Source organism: Sceloporus occidentalis, unplaced genomic scaffold (assembly GCF_023333645.1).
Source record: "Sceloporus occidentalis isolate IW3139 unplaced genomic scaffold, rSceOcc1.0.p SCAF_13, whole genome shotgun sequence".
NCBI lineage: Eukaryota > Metazoa > Chordata > Lepidosauria > Squamata > Phrynosomatidae > Sceloporus > Sceloporus occidentalis.
The window spans coordinates 14035478-14057500 of record NW_028316993.1 but is presented as its reverse complement, the minus strand read 5'-3'; the positions used below and the strand labels follow the sequence as shown (position 1 = coordinate 14057500).

Sequence of the window (22023 nt, the reverse complement as noted above, 5' to 3'; positions counted from 1 at the left end):
GCACTCTCAAATCCAAAACTGTCCCCATGAGCGGCTGAGACAGTAACGCCTTTGCTTTATGTGGTTTCCATGTATACAAACTTTGTTTCATGCACACCATTATTAAAACATGTTGCCTAAAAGTACCTCCATGTGTATAAGGTGTGAAGGGAACCACAAATGAATTCTGTGTTTAGATTTTGGTCATGTCCTTAAAATATCTATCCTAAACAATATTCCAAAATCCCAAACGCTTCTGGTCCCAAATGCTGTGGGTAAAGGAGGCTCAGCCTATGATATAACCAAGCCAAAGCAACGTGAAATAAATATTATGGGAATAAAAATGTTCCTCCCCTTTTTATCCCAGTTTCCAGGGATAGCGGTGTTGGCCATATATTGCAAAATCCAGAAAATCGGGGAAACCTTTATCAATTGGCCCCATCAAGGCATCACTGTTTGGTGCATTTTGGATATCATTTGGACAGTCGCCTGAGACGCTTTGTTGCTCATCCATCAATACAAGTCAGTTTTGATAGCAAAAATCACATCCATGTTCTGCTCTCTCTTTTTTCCCCCTTTTGTTCAACTGATTGTTCCGCGTTGTTTGAAAACCATTAATAAAGCTTGTTTTTAAAAAAGGAAGCCACAGACACAAATAACTTGGGCGTCCTACCCTTCGAAGGCTCCTTTTGGGCTGGATTTGGCCTCTGCGGTCCTGAGGATTCAGCCATATGTGCGGCTAGACGGCTTGCTTTTTTCCCAACTGCAAGATACAATTTTGCAGACTGTTCCCTTTAAGAGGGAGATGGATCGCAACAACTGCTCCTGCCTCCTCCCATAGACTCTGGCACACTTTCAGAGCCAGTGAGCAAGAGATGTGGGAGAAGCGCACTCTTTCTCCTTTTCCGGGAAGCATAGAAACTGAAGGCGTTTCAATGGGAGATTTGGATGCAGCGACTGGACCGCTGTGTGCTTTTTTATTGACATGTTCTAAATATCTTGCCTGGCATTGTGTTCAAAACCAAGGACGCAGGAAGGTCTCAAAGCAAGCTAGCGCCAACGAGAAACTAGTAAAGGAAAGACGCAAGCAATGGAGTTCCTCACACTGTGCAAAAATGGGATTTAAAGTGAAAAAATAAACCGCAAAAGCGGATTTATTATCAGTCGGCGTCCAGTTTAACCCAACATTAACCCAGACAAAAAGTAGAAAAGGTGCACAAAAGTGCAATTGTTTTTCAGACGACAGCGCTGTCAAGGTTCATTGATGCGACATTAACCCGGCTTAGAAAGTCGACAAAATGCGCTTCTTTTTACTTCCGGAAAATCCCCAAAGTGGAAAGAATTGTGTTTTGTCGACTTTCTAGCCAGTTTAATGTTGCATTAACCCTGATGTGTCTGAAAATCAATTGCACTTTTGGGTGTCTTCGTAGTTTCCCCCCCAGGTTTTAAATCCCATTTTAAATCCCGTTTCCGCATGGGATGCCTCCCATCATGTGATAAACCCCAATAAGTAGAGGCAATGCTGAACAGCACTGTGAAAGTTGTATTAAAAATATCCAAAGGCAGCATCATCATAATAGCATACTAGCATAGTAACTTTTCCCTTTGGTATTGTTTTTAACATCTTTGCCTGATGAAGAAGCCTGCGGAGCTTTGAAAACTTGCAACATGTATTTTGTGCATTTCGGTAGATCCAATAAAGGTATCCCTGTTTGGTGGATTTTGGATTTTATTGCACTTGGCCCTGCATATGTTTAATAACATGCCATATAATAAGGTCCGCTAAATACTGTAATCAACAAGAATTTAAATGTCAATGTCCAGCATGGACAAAGAAGTCAATAGTTACATTATAGTCCCTTTCCTGCTTTTTCTTATTGCTTGTGCTTTTGAGTTGTTTCCAACTTACAGTGACCCTAAAGTAAACCTATAAATGAGGTTTTCTTGGCACGTTTCTTCAGAAGGGGTTTGCCATTGCCATCCTTTGAGGCTGAGAGAGTGTGACTCGCCCAAGGTCACCCAATTGGGTTTCCATGGCTAAACCAGGATTCGAACCGTGGTTTTGAAAAGGCAATGATACCCTCCCCCCCCCTTCTTTGGTGCCTTAGTAAACTACAAGCCCCAGGATTTCATACGATGTTGCCATAGTTGCTAAAGAGGGATATATAGTACTGTATTGGTATGGAGTCCTCTTAATTAATAGACATTACTGTATAATGCTTATGGTTTATATTATAAATGAGATTTTAGATTATGAGAGCTGGCGCGATGGTTTAAGTGTCGGATTGGGTCTCTGAAAGACCAGGGTTCGAATCCAGACTCAGGCTCAGAAAATGATTGCGTGATCCTGGGCAAGACACACTCTCTCAGCCTCAGAGGAATGCAATGGCAAATTCCCTCTGAACAAAGAAAACCCCGATAGAGTCAACGTAAATCAAGTTGAAAGCATGCGACAACAAATTTTACCATAGGTCAAATAATAATTTGGTACTATAATAGGTTACATATTAATAATTTGGCACTATAATAGGTAATATAATTATTAGGTTGTGGAGTAAAGGTAAGGATGTGAAGGTGGGAGGTAGCTATGGAAGGAGTAAAGATTTAGAAAAGGAGGGTATCTGAGAAGATCTAAAGACATAAACATGGTACTCAGACACTTATATGAATGCATTTTAAATCAACTTTATTTTAAATATTTTAAAAAATAAAATACATTCGTTCAGGCACATCTTCCCATTTGGATTGCCTTTCAAGGCTTTTGTCAAAGCAACAAAGGGGACAACGCTTGGACATAAGGGAACAGCGGACAGCGAAGAAAAGGTGGAATAGTAAAAGGAATTTAAATTAGGTTTATTTTCCTCTTAGAGAGCAGACTTAGGTTGAGAAGGAACAACATACATCCCCCTGCCTTCGATAACATTGTTCCATAAGTTAATAAAGTACTCCCAAAATGTAGATCCCAGCAAAAAGGAATGGCTGGAAGCATTTGTTAATATTATATGCGTTGGATGGATCCATGCGTAGAGACATGTAGTATTTTAGAAGGCAGAGAACAGAGCCCTGTTTTCAGTTCCCCAATTTTCCCACTATATTTGGTGACTTCATGAGTCTTAGGCTTCCTATCCAGCACTCCTTAGCCTATTCTCATACAACTAAACAACATTTTGAACATGCACAACATGACATTGCATGCAAAATTATATTACGCCAGTCTCCCAAAGAAGGCAAGATGGTGCACATGGCACTTGGGTCAACCATCAGCTTTCATTTCTGTTTGGTAAAAGAAAGCTTCTAGGCTTTGTGTGCATCAGTGCCTTCAAGTCGTCTATTGATTTATGGCGATACCATAAATTTGCTAGGATTTTTTTTTTTTAGGAAAAGAATACTCAGAGATTGTTTTGCCAATTCCTTCCTTTGAAATATAGCCTATTATGTATGCTTAATGCCCATCTACGCGGGCAATTGTTTTGCCCTTCTCTTTCAAGGCAGGGTTCATACAAACCCAAGTCATAGACATAACAAAATACTTCACTGACGAAGGAACAATCCCAGGGTGGGATACAGTCACAACTAAACGTTAAAGTCAATGTATGTCTGCATACACTATTTACACTATTCCTGCTTTTGGCTAAAACAGATTAATAGCCATGGGACCTATTCCCAAAATGAGACGAAGGCACTTAACAGACCTCTGATAACTCAAGGGCTGTTTCTTCAATATGGTCTCATGTTCAGAGCCCAGAAGATGGTCAATGAAAGGTCATCAGCCCTTGGAAATGGGGCTGCAGATGGACTAGAGGAACCATTGTGAAAAGAGAATAATTATTTTGGTTTCGGGAAGATATGGCCAAGTCACTGGGTCTAACAAAGCAAGGATAAATCAACTGGGGTGATTTGCAGCCCAAAACTAGGTTCAGGTGGACCATTGCCTTCACACTTGCCAAAAGGAGGCATCTGAGGATGGCTCAAGATGGAAATGGCACACCTTTCACCAAGACTTGACCGGAGGAGTAGGGGACTATGGGTAGTCTCTACATGCTTTACTAAGGATGAACATCTGGGTTGGGGACCTGGTTGAGATACAGGGACGGTGCTAGAGATGATGGAAGGCTGGTCTAGGAGAGAGTTACCTTGGACAGACAACTTGGATTAGACCACAGATTAGATTAGCTCCCCAAAAAGAAGCAAAGTGGGGAGTGAGTAAGGTTTGCCTTGCAATTGGGATTGGCAGGGAGGGAGTCTAGTATTGCTTTCATAGTACTGTCCACTCCTTCCATAACTGCAGAGTCCAGTATGCCTCATAGTAAACTAATGTGTTCTGCAACACCAGAAAGAGTCCTTTTCAAAGATGCCCAAGGTATCCCACAGGTGACAGATCTATGGTGCTACATTCCAGTAGTGCTTCTCTTTCCGCAGTAAAATCTGGTTCTTGTCTTCCTTTCACCTCGTCGGCTGGAGAGTGCTTGAAGTAACGTTAGGCGACCAAGGACACGTAGGACATGTTCCAGACTGCGGTTCTGCTTCCAAGAAGTCCCACAAAGGTACTGGGCCAAGTCAGAGTTTGCAAGAGGCTTGTGCTACTTTGGAATTTGTCCTCCGGTTCAGCGCTTTGCAGATAAAGGTACCAGCATTGAGAAGCTTGGAGAGGTCCACACCCTTTGCAGGAAAGAAAGTGGGAAAGGGAGAGGGTTTGGAGAGATTGCTGCTTATTTTGTAAATATAAAGTCATTTTGTACAACGTCAGATCACAGATTTATTTAGCCCATCTATTTAGCAGACTTACTGTGTGGATGCCAAGACCATGAAGCATGTAGACCATGTCTTCAGTCGCAACATTCCCAGATGCTCCTTGTGCATAAGGGCAGCCTCCAAGGCCAGCAACCGAGGAATCAACCACACAGACACCCATCTGGAAACATAAACAAGCCTGGTTAAAAACTACTTCAACCCTTCTCAACTGTTTTACCCTACAGGAACGCTTGAAATAATTTTCAGGTCTTGGGGAACCCCTGTATCAAAGTTAATATATCTACAGTTTTAAAAATATACATAAAATATATATAAGATGGGATGGAACATAGCTCATATCCAAAATTTTACAATAAAACGTAAACTGTTTTAAAGCCACGCAAGTACGCAGAAAAGATGCAAATACTGAAGTCCAAGAAATAAATGGATTGGTGGGAAACGTACCTGAAGTGCGACCAGTGTGTTGGCAAGAGCTTGGCCATAGGTATCGTGGCAATGAACAGCAAGAGCCCCGACAGGCACCTCTTTCACGACTGCAGAAAGCATTTCCTTCATGCTGCCAGGAGTCCCGACGCCAATGGTATCACCAAGAGAAATCTCATAGCACCCCATTGCATACATTTTCTTTGCTACCTGTAATAGAGAATAGAATTTATCATGGTATGCCTACAAGTCATTTTTGACTTATGGTGACCCTAAGGCTCATAGGGTTTTCTTGGCAGATTTCTTGTCACTGCCATAGAAAAAACAATAACATTCACATTCAAGATCTTCTTCTCTTGAAAGACAGTGGGGATCCCTTTTGTTCGTCTTTCTCTCTGTTGATGGACTAAACATTACAACTGGGAAACTGAGGCAGACAAACCCTCTCTGAATGAATCTTGCCAAGAAACCCCATAATAAATTCACTTTAGGGTCGCTGTAAGTCAGAAACAACTTGAAGGCTCACAACAACACTACCACCACGAACAACAACGACTGGGACGCACCTCAGCCACCTTTGCAGGAGCAATCTTCCCTTCATAAGGGCAGCCAAGGACACAGGAGACGTACCTGTGAGTAAGGGAAGAGAACAGGTTTTATTATATCCAAAAGCAGAAATGTTATTTTCCTCCAAAACATACCGGCTTCTCCTTTCTAGCTTCATGTTAATTCAGTGTTAATCTGCCTATCTGCCACCAAAATCAGTACATCTTTCCAAAGCTTACCCTCGGACGGGAATGCTGGCTTCCTTTGCCGCACGCAGGACGTCGCTAAACCTCTCCAAGCTTTCATCGATGGAGCAGTTGATGTTCTTCTTTGTGAAAAGTTCGGAGGCTGCGCCAAAGATGGACACTTCCTTGGCTCCTGCTGCCACCTGCCAATAAATGGAACATATATATATATATATCACATGGCCCTAAAACACTTGTCATTCAATCTTCTTCTTTTCTAGTCTCCCCCACCAATGTTGTATACCTTCTTGCACAAAGGATTTGCTCAGCAGTGCAAGAGTGGTCAGATTATATTATTATTTTTATACTTTATTTATATAGCGCTGTCAATTTACACAACGCTGTACATACAAACAATAAAACTGATAAAAATGGAACCTGCCAATGGCGTACATTTTACAAAATACATATAAAACAATTGATAATAATACAAAATAGAATTAGATAAAAAAATAAGCAGACAAATAAGCAGGCAAAGCTCTACACATATGCAAACATACACACACGGGTTTATGGTATATGTATGTATGTATGTATGTATATATGGTGACCCCATGAATTTCATAGGGTTTTCTTAGGCAAGAGATCCTCAGAAGTGAGATTGCCAGTTCATTCCTTTGAAGGAACCTACAATGCCTGGAATTCATTGCTGGTCTTGTCCAGGTACTAAGTTGTGACTGGATGAGAATCTAGTGAGCAGACAGGTGTAGACCATGGTAATGAGCTAAGTAGACCAGGTGATTGTATTAACTAATTAGAAAGGTATAATTGCCTGGTGGATCTACTGGGTCTGGGGAGCGTTCGTTGAATCCTGCTCTCCATGCTGCCTTCATGGTAATGTATGCATGCATGCTGCTGCTTCTGGGTTTTGTACTGTGCTATTCATATTGTTTTGCTTCAGTTTTTGAGACTTCTATTAAGTAAAGTTTTTGTTAAATTCCTCAAACCTCTGCTGTCATTTTTTCTTTAATACTCACACCCCAACAGGTCTCCCATCCAAGTACTTATGAAAGGGAGAACTCCAGATATATAAAAGCAGCAATGCAAAGGAACACAATATGCAACCACAACCATGGTGTATGTTTCCTACTTCTAAGTCTTGGAGGCGACCTCCTCAGAGCCTCTGCATTGAATCGTCCCTTACCGCTGCTTCAAAGCCCTTGAGGTTGGGGGTCAGGACAGGATAGCTGATCCCAGGGACCTTCCGGATGCCTTGCATGACTTCACTATGGTCTGCCATCTAGCAAAACAAATAAACATAAAAGGTAAGATTTAAAACCTACAAAGATTGAAAGTCTGGCTTCTGAGTCCTTTAAGAGGAAGATGGGAAGAGATCGCCAGGGCTGCATCTGCACTGCAGAAATAATCCAGTCTGACACCACTTTAACTGCCATGGCTCAGTACTAAGGAATCCTGGGATTTTTTATTTTTAGTTTTACAAAGTCTTTAGTCTTCTCTGATGGTGCAAATCCCAGGATTTTTAGCACTGAGCCACAACAATTCAAGTGGTGTCACACTGCATTATTTTTACAGTGCAGATGTACCCACAAAAACAAGCTAAGGCCCCATGCAGCTCTGGGGCCATACCTTCAACCGTCTTATTCTAGTCAAGGAGGGACATCTGTACTGACCTGTGGGACCCATTTGGGAGACACAAAACTGGTCGCTTCTATGACCGAAAGACCTGTTTCCGACAACATGTTTATGAAGTCGATCTTCACTTGCGTGGGGACGACGTTCTACAAAAAGAGAGGGAGAGAAAACAATGTCACAAGGAAATAAAGGAATGATAAAACAGCTTTTCGACGCCAGATTTCCAATTTAATTCTTCTTGGAGGTATGACTACAATGGGAGAGTATAAGGGCAATAGCTGTGCTTGGGAACTAGGTTATGTGTATCAGGTGCATATGAAACAAATGGATTTCATGCGTAAGACGCCGGGTGACAATGTGCCAGCGTGCGTTTTGCAACCCAGCCACGGGTAAAGATGGCCTCTTTTGCAACCTGCTAATGCACAAACATTGCAATGAGTAAACATTCAGGTTGGTCTTAAGCAACTTCCCAGGTTACCACAGGGCAAAGGCTGCAAAGATTGCAGAACTTGCACTGCTTTACCTGAACGGACAACTCCAGGGGATGAGCCAAAGAAATGGAAGGGAAAGGTTAAACAATGTTTACTGGCGCTCATGGACTAGAATCGGACTTGGTACCTAGATACACTGAACTTGGTACCTACTAAAAAACAACAACAGGAGTTAGCTATTGCCTTCAACTGAAGACCGGCTCATTAAATTGATGGATGTGATTGAATTGGACAAACTTACCTGTCGTTTGAGCAACAATGCATTAACAGGAGTAGAAAAAGGATGGCTACCTTTTTCTACTCCTGACAAAACACCGGAATAAGAATTGGCAAGGTCTAGTAACACAGTGCCTTGCACTGAAATGGAAAACTGTTCTAAATGTCTGACTTATGGTGACTCTAAAGTGAAGCTATCATGGGGTTTTCTTGGCAAGATTGGTTGAGAGGAGGTTTGCCTTTGCCTGCCTCTGAGGCTGAGAGAGTGTGACTTCTTGCCCAAGGTCACCCAGTGTGTTTCTAAGGATGAGCATGGATTCAAACCCTGGCCTGGCTCTCTTTTGAGGTTGAGACCCAAAAATTTCTATTTTTTTAAAATACCAAAATAACTTATGGCAGGTTTCAGGTGCAATGGAAGTTCAGCTTACCTTTTCGTTCTGCAATCCGTCTCTTGGGCCGACCTCAACGATTTTCACATGTTTGGGGAAAGCAGTAGCTGCCGCTGTGCTGAGCTGCGGAAAAAGGGATGGTTTTTGGACAAATAATTGCAACCAGGTAAAAGAATAAATGCTATCTTGCACACTCCATTTTGGCATTTTATATGCATGCACACACATATATATATAATTCCAAAAAACAAGCCTTGAATTTGCCATTAAGCAAGCCTTGATTTTGCCATATGGTATATAAGGGGCCACCATTTTATGATGGCATTGCATATCCTGTATATATAAATTCCAAAAAGCAAGCCTTGGAGATATATATATATATACACACACACACACACACACACAGACACACACATAGACACACACACATATATACAAACATAATTTTTGGCCTGCTTGAGCTGCTACAGAGGAGAGAGAGAGAGAGACAGAGACAGAGCAGGGGAAGCCCCCCAAGAGGGGCCAGATGACAACTCCCATCATCCACCCAGCCACTGCAACTCCCATCATCAACCCATCCACTGCCTGATCTTGGCTGCTAGAGCTTCCCAAGGGGGCTAGATCCCCCCCAAAAAAAACCAAGGACCCCCCTCACCGGCCGCAGGGAGGCCACCAGCCTTGGGAGGAGGACCCTCTGGCTGGCCAGCCCCATCCTAGATCCTTCCTTAGGGCTCCTCTGCAAAGTCCTGCAAAGCCACCAGCTGCCCAGCAGAAAGTCACGTGGGCCAGAGGGGGGATCCGTGACGTAGACACAGGATGGGCGGGGCTTCCCTTGACTTTCTTTTTGCAGAACTGGGTGGGCGGAGCTCTCTGCCTTTTCAATGCCTTCCCCTGCTATATGGGGATCCTGGGGTTTGTAGTTTTGCAAAGGTCCTTCAGCAGCCTCACCTTGCATTCACTGTAAGGGGACATCTGGAAGCAATGCAGCTGGACACTGCATAGTTTTGCAAAAGACACCTGGAAGCAATGCTGCTGGACATTGCTTTCCAGTGCTATGGCTCTCTCCCCCCCCCCCCCCTTAATGGGGATCCTCCTGGGATTTGTAGTTTTGCAAAGCTCTTTCAGCCTTTTCTGCCAAACCTTGCATTCACAGTGAGGGGGCATCTGGAAGCAATGCAGCTAGACATTGCTTTCCAGGGCTATGGCTCCCCCTCTTAATGGGGATCTTGGGGTTTGCAGTTTTGCAAAGGTCCTTCAGCCTCCTCTGCCAGGCTTTGCATTCACAGTGAAGGGGCATCTGGAAGCCATGCAGCTGGACCCTGCTTTCCAAGGCTATGGCATCTTCAGAGGTTGGTAGCATGGAAGTGAGTGGGGCATATATACACCTGTGGGATCCTTGGTTGGGAGGAAGTGGTTTGCATGTTTGCACGCCAACATTAACATAAAACCAGTTCCTCCCAACCAAGGGTCCCACAGGTCAGGTGTGTGTGTGTATACACACACACACACACACACACCACTCCTATGCCACCAACCTCTGAAGATACCAGCCACAGATACAGACGAAACGGCAGGAATAAATTCTTCCAGAATGCGGCCACATAGCCCTAAAAGCCCACAGAGAACTATTTTGCCATTTTATACAAGGGACACCATTTTACTACCCCACTGAATAAAATGGGACTTGAGCATCCATGGATTTTGGCATCCATGGGAGGATCCTGGAACCAAACCTCAAGGTCCCACCGGAGTTTATTTCCACAGACAAATGTGCATAGGATTGGCACTGATGTTTCATACAAGGCACCAGAAAACTCTGACTTGATTCACCTTAGACCTGAAACGACTCCTAAAAAATCCTGGACCCGTTTTGGAAAAGACATACCTGCCCAATCAGGCTTCCTCTTCGCAAAGGCCCCATTTTGCACCTTGCTGTATTTTGTCGGGCAGAGTTTATGGAGTGGCTCAGCTTGAAGTGTTGACTAGGAGCATCATGCCATGAGTGTTTTATACCAGCCCTTAAACCAACAGAAGGGGCTCTGAAATGAAGGTGTTTGTTTTGGCATGAGATGTTCACTCCGCTTCAAAAGGTCCATGTCTATGGCACGAAGCAAAGAGGTGTGATATTCGTCCCTGCCAAGGTCCACAGTCGCACCGCGGTATCATCTGTGCAAAGTGTTGCAGCCTCATGGCTGTTCTTCCAGCATGATGTAAGAAAGGGATTCATGCCAAAAGCTATTTGCCAATGGTAAAGGATGCCTGATCGAAGGCTCAGTATGAGCTCTTAAGCCAAAGGACTGATGACACCAACTTTGTTTTTTCGTTATCTCACTGGCATTATCGTTATCTCCATCCGACTCTGGTCCTATCCATCTTGCCGGCCATTATTGCATTACCATTAATGATTGAGCCATGACGTTTGTTGGCCGCCGTCCTTCTTTGTACTGAGCAACATGCTTCTCCTTGAACGTGTTAAGAAATTGGGCTAGAACTGATCCAAAGTAATGAAAGGAGTGAGAGGGAGGATTATTTTGGCTCACTAAAAAAGAGACTTATCTCTGAACATGGCACACCAGCAATGGGAGACCATTTCAAAAACTAGAATGGAAGGCAGAGAAGGTATCTGAACCCGAAAATCGCCACATGCACATTAGTTAAAATACGTTAAATCTAAATAAGTGACAATGTGACAGCTTTTAGTGATAATCCCAAATCAGACAGCCGGGGTTCTCCGACGTGTGACAACAATGATTGTGATATTTATATCATGCCTTACGATACAATTTATTTTAAAACTTTATAAGCATCAATGTTCAATTTTAATTTTCAATTTTTGAAAAGCAAATGTTGTATTTGGATTCCCAATTAACATTATTCACTTTTATGGTCTGATGTTAATTTTATTTCATTTGGTTTCTCTGTATGTCTGATGTTTCTCGGTATGTCTGATCTGTCGATTCTTAATAACATATCGTGCCTTTTGCCCTATCTAGGATCCGAGGCCGCATACAAGAGTTAAAACCAATACAGCTAAAATTTACATTGTAGAGAAGTTAAAATCTAATCAAACTTTGCAATAAAATTAAAAGCAGTATAAAGACTATTATAAAGAACAGGGGGAGCACAGGCTGAACCCCTATTCCCTGCTTAGCTTCCAAGATCATATAGGATCTAGTGCCTTCTTGGCATCTAGGTTGCTATGCTTGCTTTACGGGAGCCAGCAGGGTGTAGTGCTTTGGGTGTCGGACTGTAACTCTGGAGATCAGGATTCAAATCCCCACTTGACAGGAAAATATACTGGGTGGCCTTGGGCAAGGTCCAACTCTCTCAGCTTCAGAGGAAGGCAATGGCCAAGCTACTCTGAACAAACCTTGCCAAGAAAACCCCTTGATAGGTTTGCCTTAGGCTCGCCATACGTCAAAAGGGACTTGAAGGCACATGGCAACTATCTTAAAAGACCTTCCTTGCTACACAAGTGGCTACATATGTGTGTGACATACGTACATGCCTTTCAGACGTGCTCAAATCTTAACCTTTTTGTTTCCAGGTCTCACTGTTGCTGTGCCTTGTGTATAAATCAATGCCGTATTCTTACTTGGATTTCAATGTTTATTTTTTAAAAATAAAAATAAAAAAACATCCAACAAGTGACATTTGAAAATCAGGTATTAAAAGTGAACAAAAAAAGGCATCATGATTGGTATCACGTAACATCGCATATCAGAAGGACCATCCACAATTTGGTTCAACCAAGGTATTTTAAAAGAGTACCAGCAAATTTACATTCATACGTAAAGCACTGTATGGCATTTTGATTCCTGAAATCTGGCCACGACCGCTTCTTCTCATTTCTCATTCCATGCCTTCCTTGGTACTGCACTAGTACAATGGGACATTTAATAGGAACAGAAAAATTATTAAGCAACTGAACCCACTGATCAATCCCCCTTTTCCCTTGTCCAGTGGCTACCAGTCTGCATTTCACATAATAGCAAAGGAACCAACTAGTATATACTCTTCTTCCCGAGTCAAAAATTTAAGGCCAAATCCCCTGCATTCTAACCCAGGACCATGATGCTGTAGCAAAATGGAGGTCAAGAAATTAGACAAAGAGGCCTCTTTGGCTGGTCCATTTGACTAGTCATTCATACTTAAGGAATATGCATTGGAGGACTTTGCAGGACTATTTCAGACGTCTCAGCTGTTTAGAAACTCATCTTCAAGAGGAGCCACTCATAGGAAAACTGTTTGATAACAGTCATGTCTCTGAAGCCTTGCAGAAGGGTGGCTTAAGAAAACAGTATCATTTCCAACCAAATGACTGGACCCTTCAAGGCAGCATTCCTCATTGGACTGTGTGGATGTATAAGAAAGCCAAGAGATGGCCTGCTCTGTAATCTACTTAGCTGGTCACTGTACAGGTAATTTTAAAGTTATCTTGCTTTCCCTGGACATAATCCTAGTCCTAGATGTTATTTCCACCAGATCATTTTGGCTCTCCTTCACCTTGCCTAAGTGGGCTTGCCCAATGTCAGAATCCTGAAACCATTTGTGTCATAGCTTCACTGTTTTTCCAAGAATTGTAGTTTTTGTTCTCTTCGAGTTTTCACACCAACTGAAAATGCCTGGTTATTTAAATATCTATTGCCCCAGAACTGTGATGGCTTGCCACCAGCAACTCTAGTTCACTCTGTGCTCCCCTCCTTTCAGAATTCACTTGTTTATGAGCTCTGCTTCAAGGCTTCTCATTTTATCCCAGCCAAAAAAAACCTGGTTAAGACCTTTCACCAAAAACAGATGGGCATCCCGAGTTGATTTTAAAAAAACGCAACAACAATAATCCTGCAACATGGCGACAGCACAATAGAGAATGAGGTTTTATCTGGGGTTTCAAGTGCCTAATTTGCTAGGCTTTTTATATCACCTAGCTTTATCAAGCTTTGCTTTGTTGTATTTTAACTCATTTTCTGTTTGGTGGAATTTATTCTGGTGCTTCACACCAAAGCAGACTGGCATCCTGAGTGGAAAAGACAGTAACAACCCTGGGATGACCTGCACCCCTTCAGCAGCTGCTATTCTGTCCCATGTGATAAATTCACATCAGTTCAGGATAATTCTCCTGAAGTCTCTGGAGACGGTTCTCATTCCATGATATTTAACATATTACAGTAAAGTTTTGGATGTGTGTTTGAAGCGAGTTAAATTCTGCTGGAAAAATCTTCCATCTGTCCTGATTAAAATGTAGCATCTGAAGACCATTAACATGCCAAAGTTTTGCTTCATTCAACCATGATTGTTTAGGCCCACCTTATTCCTACCCTGTTCATGCTCCTAATCACAGAAGCATCAACATTTCATCTCCGAGAGACAGAAAACATGAGCATCTTGATTCTCCTCCAGCTTTGCCATCACACTACACCAACTAGCTTGAGAGTCCAGCCATACTGCAGAGGGAGAAGTGAAGGGGCTGTGAAGGGCAGAGCGACTTGAAGTCCTTTGTCTGGTAATGCCTGCCATTTCAATGGAACGGAGACCCCCAACATAGTCACCTGCAAAGGAAAGGCAACAAGATCTACTGATCTATCGTTTAATACAAAAGATGTGAATGAACTAGGCAAGCTTATTCAGGCAATTGTATCAAATGATTCACTGTTTGCAAATCACAGAGGGTTAAGGCAAAAGAAATGCTCAGAATGATTTCAAAAATATCCTCTGCTCTATAGATCTCTCAGGGGGGGAAAAGCATGGAAACAGCAGTCTCCAGCTGCTCTGGGGGGAAAATCTGGGTCTCATAGATCACAAATCCCTCCTTAAGAATTATGATGGTACCAAGGTTGATAGGAAACTACTTTTTCCTGTATGTTCCTTTCCATATGTTCTGCTCAGCAGCTAAGACTTTGGTCTGTATTCCTCAGCCATTTGAGGCTCAGGTGGGTAGCAATAAGGAGCAGGCCCTTTTTAGTATGGTCACCGTTACCACCATAACCTGTGGAAGGACCTCTCAAGGGAGATTCACCATGTTCTAAAACTTTAGCACTTTGTATGTCTGCTCAAACTTATCTTCCTTGTGTGTCTTCAGTGTCAGTTTTGTGGGCTTTACGAACTTCTGTTTCTGCTAAATGTGGTTTATTATGTAGTTTGGTCTACTTCAAGCATGACTGCAGCTACTTGATGGCTGCAGGCTGCTTTGAATTTCTTTGTGCAAAAAATAACCCAGTGTCACCAGATCTTAAGCCAGGCTATTTCCAAAACTCTTGCCTATTTTACCACTTACTTGAGTGCTGGCAGATGGGACAGGAGATGAAAGCTTCAACAAGCTGCCTTCTGGCCAGGTCAAGAAGATAGCATATACCGTTGCTTCCTTTGAAGTGTACCTGGGAGAATACAAGATGAAGTAGTAAAATATGAGGAGCAGTGTGAAGATACCAAAGCAGAGGCAAAGGGTTAATCTTTCGATGGAGTATAGCATCGGCTTGTTCAACCATGAGCCTTGCCAGGTTTGGCCAAAGTTGAAGGCCAGCCTAACAATGCTCTGAAGTTTTCTCTCATGCTGGGTCTGCCTAGCTAGGAAGGCTATTGAAAGGCTCAATGTTCACCCTTGCATACACCCTGAAAAAGCAAACATTGCACTACAATTTGTCCTCTTTCTATGTAACTGCTGACGTCAACCCCATAGTGGTTGGGTCTGGCAGAGGGCTAAGAAAAACTTTCCATTATCTTCCTTGCAGGGGATTTCTCTTTTAATTAAATCCTCTCAATGTCACCAAGACATATATATGCTTAAACAAATTAAATAAAAATATAAAAGTCCTCAGTTCTCCTTAAACACACACACACAAGGCATCAAATACTCAAAGAAAGGTTTAAAGCTTAATTTTTTTTAACAAAATGAAGTAGCATCCCTAAGCCTGATATGCTCCAAATATATTGAATTACAATGTTCATAATCCCTGTGTAAGCATGGGAATTGTAGTCAAATGCACCAGGATTTCAGGAGCAGTGATGGCTGAATTAAAGGAAATCAGGAAAGCACTTTGGAGCTTCATATGTTGTCTCAGAATGAAAATCATTTATTTGGAGGCACATCCAAGGTGATACCTCCTCTTGTTGCTATACAAAGCCACATCTGCACTTGATAGAACCATTAGAGAGACTACACGCTCAAAGCTCAGAAGGAGAATTCATTTGGATTACTTTTACCATACCAAGTGCTGTCGCTGGCATTTTCCTTTTGGACCCTCCACGGCTTTGATTCGTAAATGGCCTCTCCATTAATGCTCAACCACTTTCCAAGTGCCAGAAGCCTCTCCTGAAAGATTGGAGCAATCAGCCCTTCTTTTGTGGGCCCCACGTTGAGAAGGTAGTTGCCCCCATAACTCACAGTTTGCACAAGTTCCTGTATGAAGGCATAAAACAAAACATGAGAGCGCCCCAACTCAGGAACAGAAAGACTAGTTCTGAAACAGAATCATAAAACTGGAAGAGTCTGTGTTTTGAGTTAACTAGCTCTTGTTAGATCTAAGGCCCAATTCAAACCTTCCGCTTGCATTGCTGAACCTCCCTAGCAACTCTTTCCAAGCTTTTGTAAAATGCCTCTGAACTGCTAACTTGATGCCCTCATGCTGCTCACCTTAATGATGCTAGGCTCATCCATGAGTTCATAGATCTGCATGTTGCTTCGATACCCCCAAGATCTCCTGTCAACGGAGCTGCACATCTCCCACTTGTGGTCAGGCAAAGTCCCAGGTTTGTATTTATCTTGACAGTTATAGAAGCCTCCATGATGGCAGGAACAATTGGTACCCCATCGATCATTCACCACCACAGTGTCCTAGCAAGAGAGATCCATGAGAAGAGTTGGAGTGAAACTTGTGGCTATGATTACGGATCTAAGGATGAAAAGACATTGGGGCTGCCCTCATGGGTGCTCAAAACAAAGCAGAGCTTACTGCCTCTGTATAAATACTACTTATTCTTATGTATTTTCTCTTAACTTTCCTTTGTCAGTAAAGACGAGGGGCAGCAACACGAAGCCCTACCGAATATTGTAAGCTCCCAGTTCTCTTTTTTTAATCACTCAACCCTACTTCAAGCGCAATGTCCTTTGAAAGAAATCCAAGCCCTTCAGCACTACCCCAAAATGTCTCACTGCTGGAAGAATGAGGGATGCATAACAATATGTACATGAGTTGAAGGCCTCCCAATTATGCTGTGTTCCCAAAAATGGCTTCCATGTTTACCCCCAAGGTATGGCTGAACTGCAAATACCAGCAGCCCTATACGACACATTCAATGTGGAGAGAAATGCTGTGAGTAGCATTCACCATCTGGACATACAATTCCCACCCCTGCTCCAAAGCTTAGAAAAGTGTGGAATTATGAGTTATTTACTCTTGCAATTCCCACGTTCCCAAGTCTGGGGATAGCTATCACAAATTACATATACTTTCTTGACATACTTAAAGTTGAGTTTTTGTATTTCTGTCACTGTCAGGTGCATTAGCCTAGCCTATACCAAGAAAAACTTATAGGCCTGTTACAGACTGCCAAAATAAAGCTGTTTCGGGTCTCTTTGGAGGTATGCTATTTAAATGATGCATGAGTCCTAAGAGTCCGGAGGTCGCACCAAAGCCACACTCCATTCCTAAGCACTGGAGTGCAGCTTTGGTGCAGCTTCTGGATTCTTTGGATGCATGCATCATTTAAACAGCATACCTCCAAAGAGACCTGAAGCAGCTTTATTTGGGCAGTCTGTAACAGGCCACTGGTTTCACTGCAGAGGGGAGAGGAAGAGGGGAGCATTAGACATTTGAAAGAACCATAAAGAATTTTACAGCCCAAAATATAGAAAGCCACTCTAAAGGCTTAATTTCAAATGCAGGAGAAACTTGCTCAGTTTTCAACATTCAGTAGCTGCCCAGTTCGAAGAAAATTCAGATACCTTGACAGGACTATCATTGTAAAGCCAGGCAAGGAAAGTAGTTGAGTTCCAGTATGTGTCTGGAGCTTCCCAGTCTCCATCAGACCAGATGATATCCGGCTTGTACCTTAGATGCAGATTAACAAAATGAGAAAATTTACAAATACAATTGCATCTTAGTTCTTGATCTTTCTGTTGAGGCGAGCTATTAAGTGACTGATCTGCTCCAAGCTTATATTGCTGCAATTAGAAAAGTGGGCAATTTCAGTATGATGGGGGTTGGCAATTTCACCTTCCAAGGACTGAGCACATCCTGCTAGCTAAATCTGTCACTGAAAGGTTTAAGAAAACAAATCTTCCCCTTTAAAACAAAGTATGTTGAGAGTCTGCTGAAAATAAAATTGTGCTTTGGAATGTATGATTCTCCTTTAAAACCAGGCACATACTTCTCATGTGCTTGGTTTTAGAGCACAAATAAAATATTTGCCATCGCTGCTATACCACCAAATACAGGCAGAACCACATGCAGCCTGCATCTTGGCCACTTTTGTTACAAGTCTTCTAAGGAGGGAAAGGTTGGATCAGCCTATTTTGGCAGCTGAGGTGCTCAGCATATATAAGACAGTGGGCCCGAACAAACAGGCCATATAAAGCTGCTTTGGGTCACTTTGGAGGTATGCTGTTTAGATTATGCATGCATCCCAAAAGGCCGGAAGCCACGCCAAAGCCACGCTGCAGTCCTTATTATTATTATTATTATTATTTATATAGCATTGTAGATTTGCACAGCGCTGTACATAAAGGACTGGAGCGCAGTTTTGGTGCAGCTTCTGGCCTCTTAAGATGTGTGTGTTATTTAAACAGCATACCTCCACAGTGACCCGAAGCAGCCTTATTCTGGTCTGTCTTTTCAGACCCAGAGTCAGAAGTGCCTCATTCTAGATTCCTGCAGTATGAAGCTGTAGACAGAAGCACAGGATTATTCCTGGCCTCCTACATTCTAGGCACACTCACCTTTTGAACACAACAGGATTTACTTCTGACGAAACAGGTCTAGGGTCTCTATCACACTACACAATTGAAGCACTCGACTTCACTTTAACTGCCGTGACTCCAGGTCTTTACAATTCTCAGCTAGAGAGCTGTAGGGTTTCATCAAACTACAAATGCCAGGGTTCTGTAGAAGGGCGTCTGGGAATTATAGTCCAACACACTTAGAGGGGATCGCATCTAGATAGAGTAGGTTGATTTAAGTTGTTCTGAGGGTGTTTCGCTCTTACCTTAAAACAAGTTCATAGAGCTCTGGCATAGTCTTCTCGTAGACAAAAAACTGACTCTTGAAGCTATTATTTCGGTCTATCTGGTAGAGTGGGTTAAACCATTCAAAGAGGGAATGGTACAGCCCATAGTGTATGTTCCTAAAGATCAGAACAATGGGGAGAGACAAATCCATGAGTGACGAGACAGCAGTTAAGTCCAGCCTTGGTACAATCACAATACTCTCCCCCCCACATTTTTAACCCACATCAATACCTTTTTCTGAGGGCGTCTCCCAGTTCACCCACCAAGTCTCTATGGGGTCCGGTGTCTACCGAATTCCAGTTCCAGGACACGGGGGACCCCCAGTTGGTGAAGCCTTCATGATGCTTTGAGGTAAGCACCACGTATCTGTAGGCAAAGACAGACACAGGAGGGAAGAGAATTCATTGTAAATAACCTCCCCATTTAAGAAATAGCAGGGGAAACGAATGGAAAAGACAGGCCAAAGGTTCCCCTGCTTTTTTAAACATTAAAATCTGGAGAGAAAAGCCTGGCTAATATTTCCAAGACGGCTTCCTTATTCTGTATTAGTAAACCAGAAGTGGCACTAACTCACTTTCTTAACTACTTAACTGTTAGTTACCTCTCCTCTAACCTAAAATCAACAAATGGAGAGAGATGTGTGGTTGCAAACTGCAAATCGGGTGCCTCTACACTGAAGAAATAATGCAGTTTAACACCGCTTGTAAGGGCCATAGCTCCATCCTAGGGAATCCTGGGATTTGTAACTTCATGAGGCACCAGAACTCCTTGGCAGAGAAGGCCAAAGGCCTCGCTAAACAACAAATCCCAGGATTCCTTAGGCTTGTGCTACGGCGCTTAAAGCGGTATCAAAGTGTATTACCTCCGCAGTGTGGATACACAACAGATCTCTTGACACTCTTCTCTCTGAGGGTGCATTTATACTGTAGAAACAGTGGTTTGACATCATTTTAACTGCCATGGCTCCATCCTACAGGATCATGGGATTTGTAGTTTGGGGGAATACGTTCTTAGGATCCATCAGCACTGTAGAAATAATGTGCTTTGGCATCTCTTTAGCCGCCATAGGCTCCACTTTACAGATTCCTGTGATTTGTGGTTTGGGCCTAAGGCGTTTTGATGTAGAAATAATGCACTTTGATACCACTTTACTTGGCATGGCTCCATCCTATGGAACCCTGGGATTTGTAGTTTGAAAGAGACGGTCTTAAGAGGGAATATACACTGTAGAAATAACGCACTTTGGCACCACTTTAGCCGCCATGGGTTCCATCCTAAGGAATCATGGGATTTGTAGTTTGGGGGAGGCCTTAGGATACATATAGAGTACAGAAATAATGTAGTTTGGCACCACTTTAACCGCCATGGGCTCCACCTTACAGATTTGTAGTTTGTGGGGACAAGATCTTAGGGTGCATCTTGACTTTGGCACCACTTTAGCTGCCAAGGGCTCCATCCTAAGGAATCCTGGGACTTGTAGTATGAAGGAGAAGGCATCTAGTCTGTAGAAATGAAGCACTTTGGCGCCACTTTAGCTGCCATGGGCACCATCCTAAGGAACCCTGGGATTTGTAGTCTGCAGAGGCAGCACCAGCCTTCTTTGTGAGAGAATGCTGGGGCCCTTGTAAAACTATGAATCCCAGGCCTTCTGTCTCCCGAGTGCGGAGCAGGGCTTCCTCTCCCCTGACCTGGCTCCAGCTTCCTGGAAGAGCTGGGCCCAGTCGTCGGGCTGGAAGTCCGCGGCGGAGAAGCGCGCGGCGAAGTCTGCGTAGGTGGCTCCCGGCGGGAAGTGGCTCTGGACGAAGCGCTCGTACTCGGGCCTCCGCTCGCCCTTCCAGTGCCACCAGAACCACTCCGAGCCAAAGGCTGGGACCGAGAAGACCCCCCAGTGCAGGAAGACGCCCACTTTGGCCTCGTCGAACCAGCCGGGCAAAGGCCGCGAGTCGAGGCTGGCCCAGTCCGGGGAGTAGCGCTCAGCGGAGGCCGAGGATGAGGCCCAACACAGAAGACCCGCTAACAAGAACACCACCGCCGCCATTTTGTCTCTCCTCCGAGGGACTTCTCCCATTGGACACTTGCTCAGCCAATGGCAGCCCCGCTTCCGGATGAGGCCCCGCCCAACCCCGTTGAAAGTCTGTAAAGCGGTGGGCGTGGCAACGTCTCCCACTGCGCTCATTGGGCGCTTGCTCAACCAATAGCAGCCCCGCTTCCGCATGCGACGCCGCCCAACACGAACTTAGCAGAGCAGTGGGGCGTGGCAGCTTTTTCCCGCCGCGCTCATTGGACGCAAACGCAGCCAATGGCAGCCCTACTTCCGGATGCGACCCCGCCCAACACTGACAGTGGATAAAGCGGTGGGCGTGGCAGCTTTTCCCGCCTCAGCCAATGGCAGCCTCGCTTCCGCATACGACCCCGCCCAACTCAATTGGGAGTCATGTGATCTAGGGGGCGTGGCAGCTTCACTCAGTCTCAGCGGCCATTTTGAATATCAGTTTCAGTGTCAAAAAAAGCACACTGCAGAAATAATCCAGTTTGAAACCGCTTTAACTGCCCTGTTTCAGTGTTAGGGGATCCTAGGAACTGTAGTTTTGTTGGGTCACTGACAGAGAAGCCTCAGTGCCTGACAAAAACTACACTTCCCAGGGTTCCCTAGCATTGAGGCAGGGTAGTTAAAGCGGTTTCAAAGCGGGTTATTTCTGCAGTGTGGATGGAAGCATTGACAGAATGCAGCTCTGTGACGAACATTGTCCATTTCCCCCCTCTCTCCTGTATTGTTTTTTAGCACCGTTGATGAAACCAGTGGAGCTTTGAAAGCTTGTGACACATATATTTATGCGCTTTGGTTGTCCCAATAAAGGCTGTCCCTGTTTTGTGGGTATTGGGTGCTGCTATGCTACGCTGGGCCTTCGGTTGCCTGTTGCGGTTTGGTTACAGGATCCCGGATGGGTACCAAAAATCCATGAATGCTCAAAGTCCCTTTATTACAACGGCAGAGTAAAATGGTGCCCCTTATATACAGTATATACTCGACTATAAGTTGACCTCATGCATAAGTTGAGGGCAGATTTCGGGGCCAAAATTATGGATTTTGATATGACCCGCAGATAAGTCGAGGGTAAAACTTAGGGGCATGTAATGAAAGATGTAAAGATTGAAGCAAAGGGAAA

General features: G+C 43.7%; 3 protein-coding genes across 5 annotated transcripts in view; all 3 read right to left on the bottom strand.

Moving 5' to 3' along the window:
* The window catches only part of LOC149305041 (interferon alpha-inducible protein 27-like protein 2A), a 3705-nt gene extending 2903 nt beyond the window's left edge, over positions 1-802 (bottom strand). Inside the window, exon 1 of one of the 2 annotated variants that reach the window (XM_089478808.1) lies at positions 653-802. In XM_089478808.1, the coding sequence (XP_089334934.1) occupies positions 653-710 (58 nt within the window). In that variant the 5' untranslated portion in view covers positions 711-802. The remainder of the gene's footprint in view (positions 1-652) is intronic. The other variant, XM_089478807.1, reaches the window with a different exon arrangement.
* A 1846-nt stretch (positions 803-2648) lies between these two features.
* HMGCL (3-hydroxy-3-methylglutaryl-CoA lyase) lies at positions 2649-10637 on the bottom strand. Of its 2 annotated transcripts, none has more exons than XM_089478893.1 (9): positions 10520-10637; positions 8674-8757; positions 7577-7684; positions 7090-7185; positions 5940-6088; positions 5721-5784; positions 5176-5364; positions 4766-4891; positions 2649-4638 (listed from the first exon to the last, which is right to left on the bottom strand). In XM_089478893.1, the coding sequence occupies exons 1-9, from the start codon at positions 10553-10555 to the stop codon at positions 4537-4539; spliced, it is 954 nt and encodes a 317-aa protein (XP_089335019.1). In that variant the 5' UTR covers positions 10556-10637; the 3' UTR covers positions 2649-4536. The 2 variants fall into 2 exon arrangements, with proteins under 2 accessions (XP_089335019.1, XP_089335017.1); XM_089478891.1 differs by lacking the exon at positions 10520-10637 and adding an exon at positions 9290-9387.
* A 1592-nt stretch (positions 10638-12229) lies between these two features.
* LOC149305039 (tissue alpha-L-fucosidase-like) lies at positions 12230-20894 on the bottom strand. Its single transcript, XM_089478540.1, has 8 exons — positions 20545-20894; positions 19088-19222; positions 18835-18972; positions 17576-17681; positions 16265-16465; positions 15840-16030; positions 14909-15008; positions 12230-14183 (listed from the first exon to the last, which is right to left on the bottom strand). The coding sequence occupies exons 1-8, from the start codon at positions 20892-20894 to the stop codon at positions 14043-14045; spliced, it is 1362 nt and encodes a 453-aa protein (XP_089334666.1). The 3' UTR covers positions 12230-14042.
* Positions 20895-22023: the final 1129 nt, after the last annotated feature.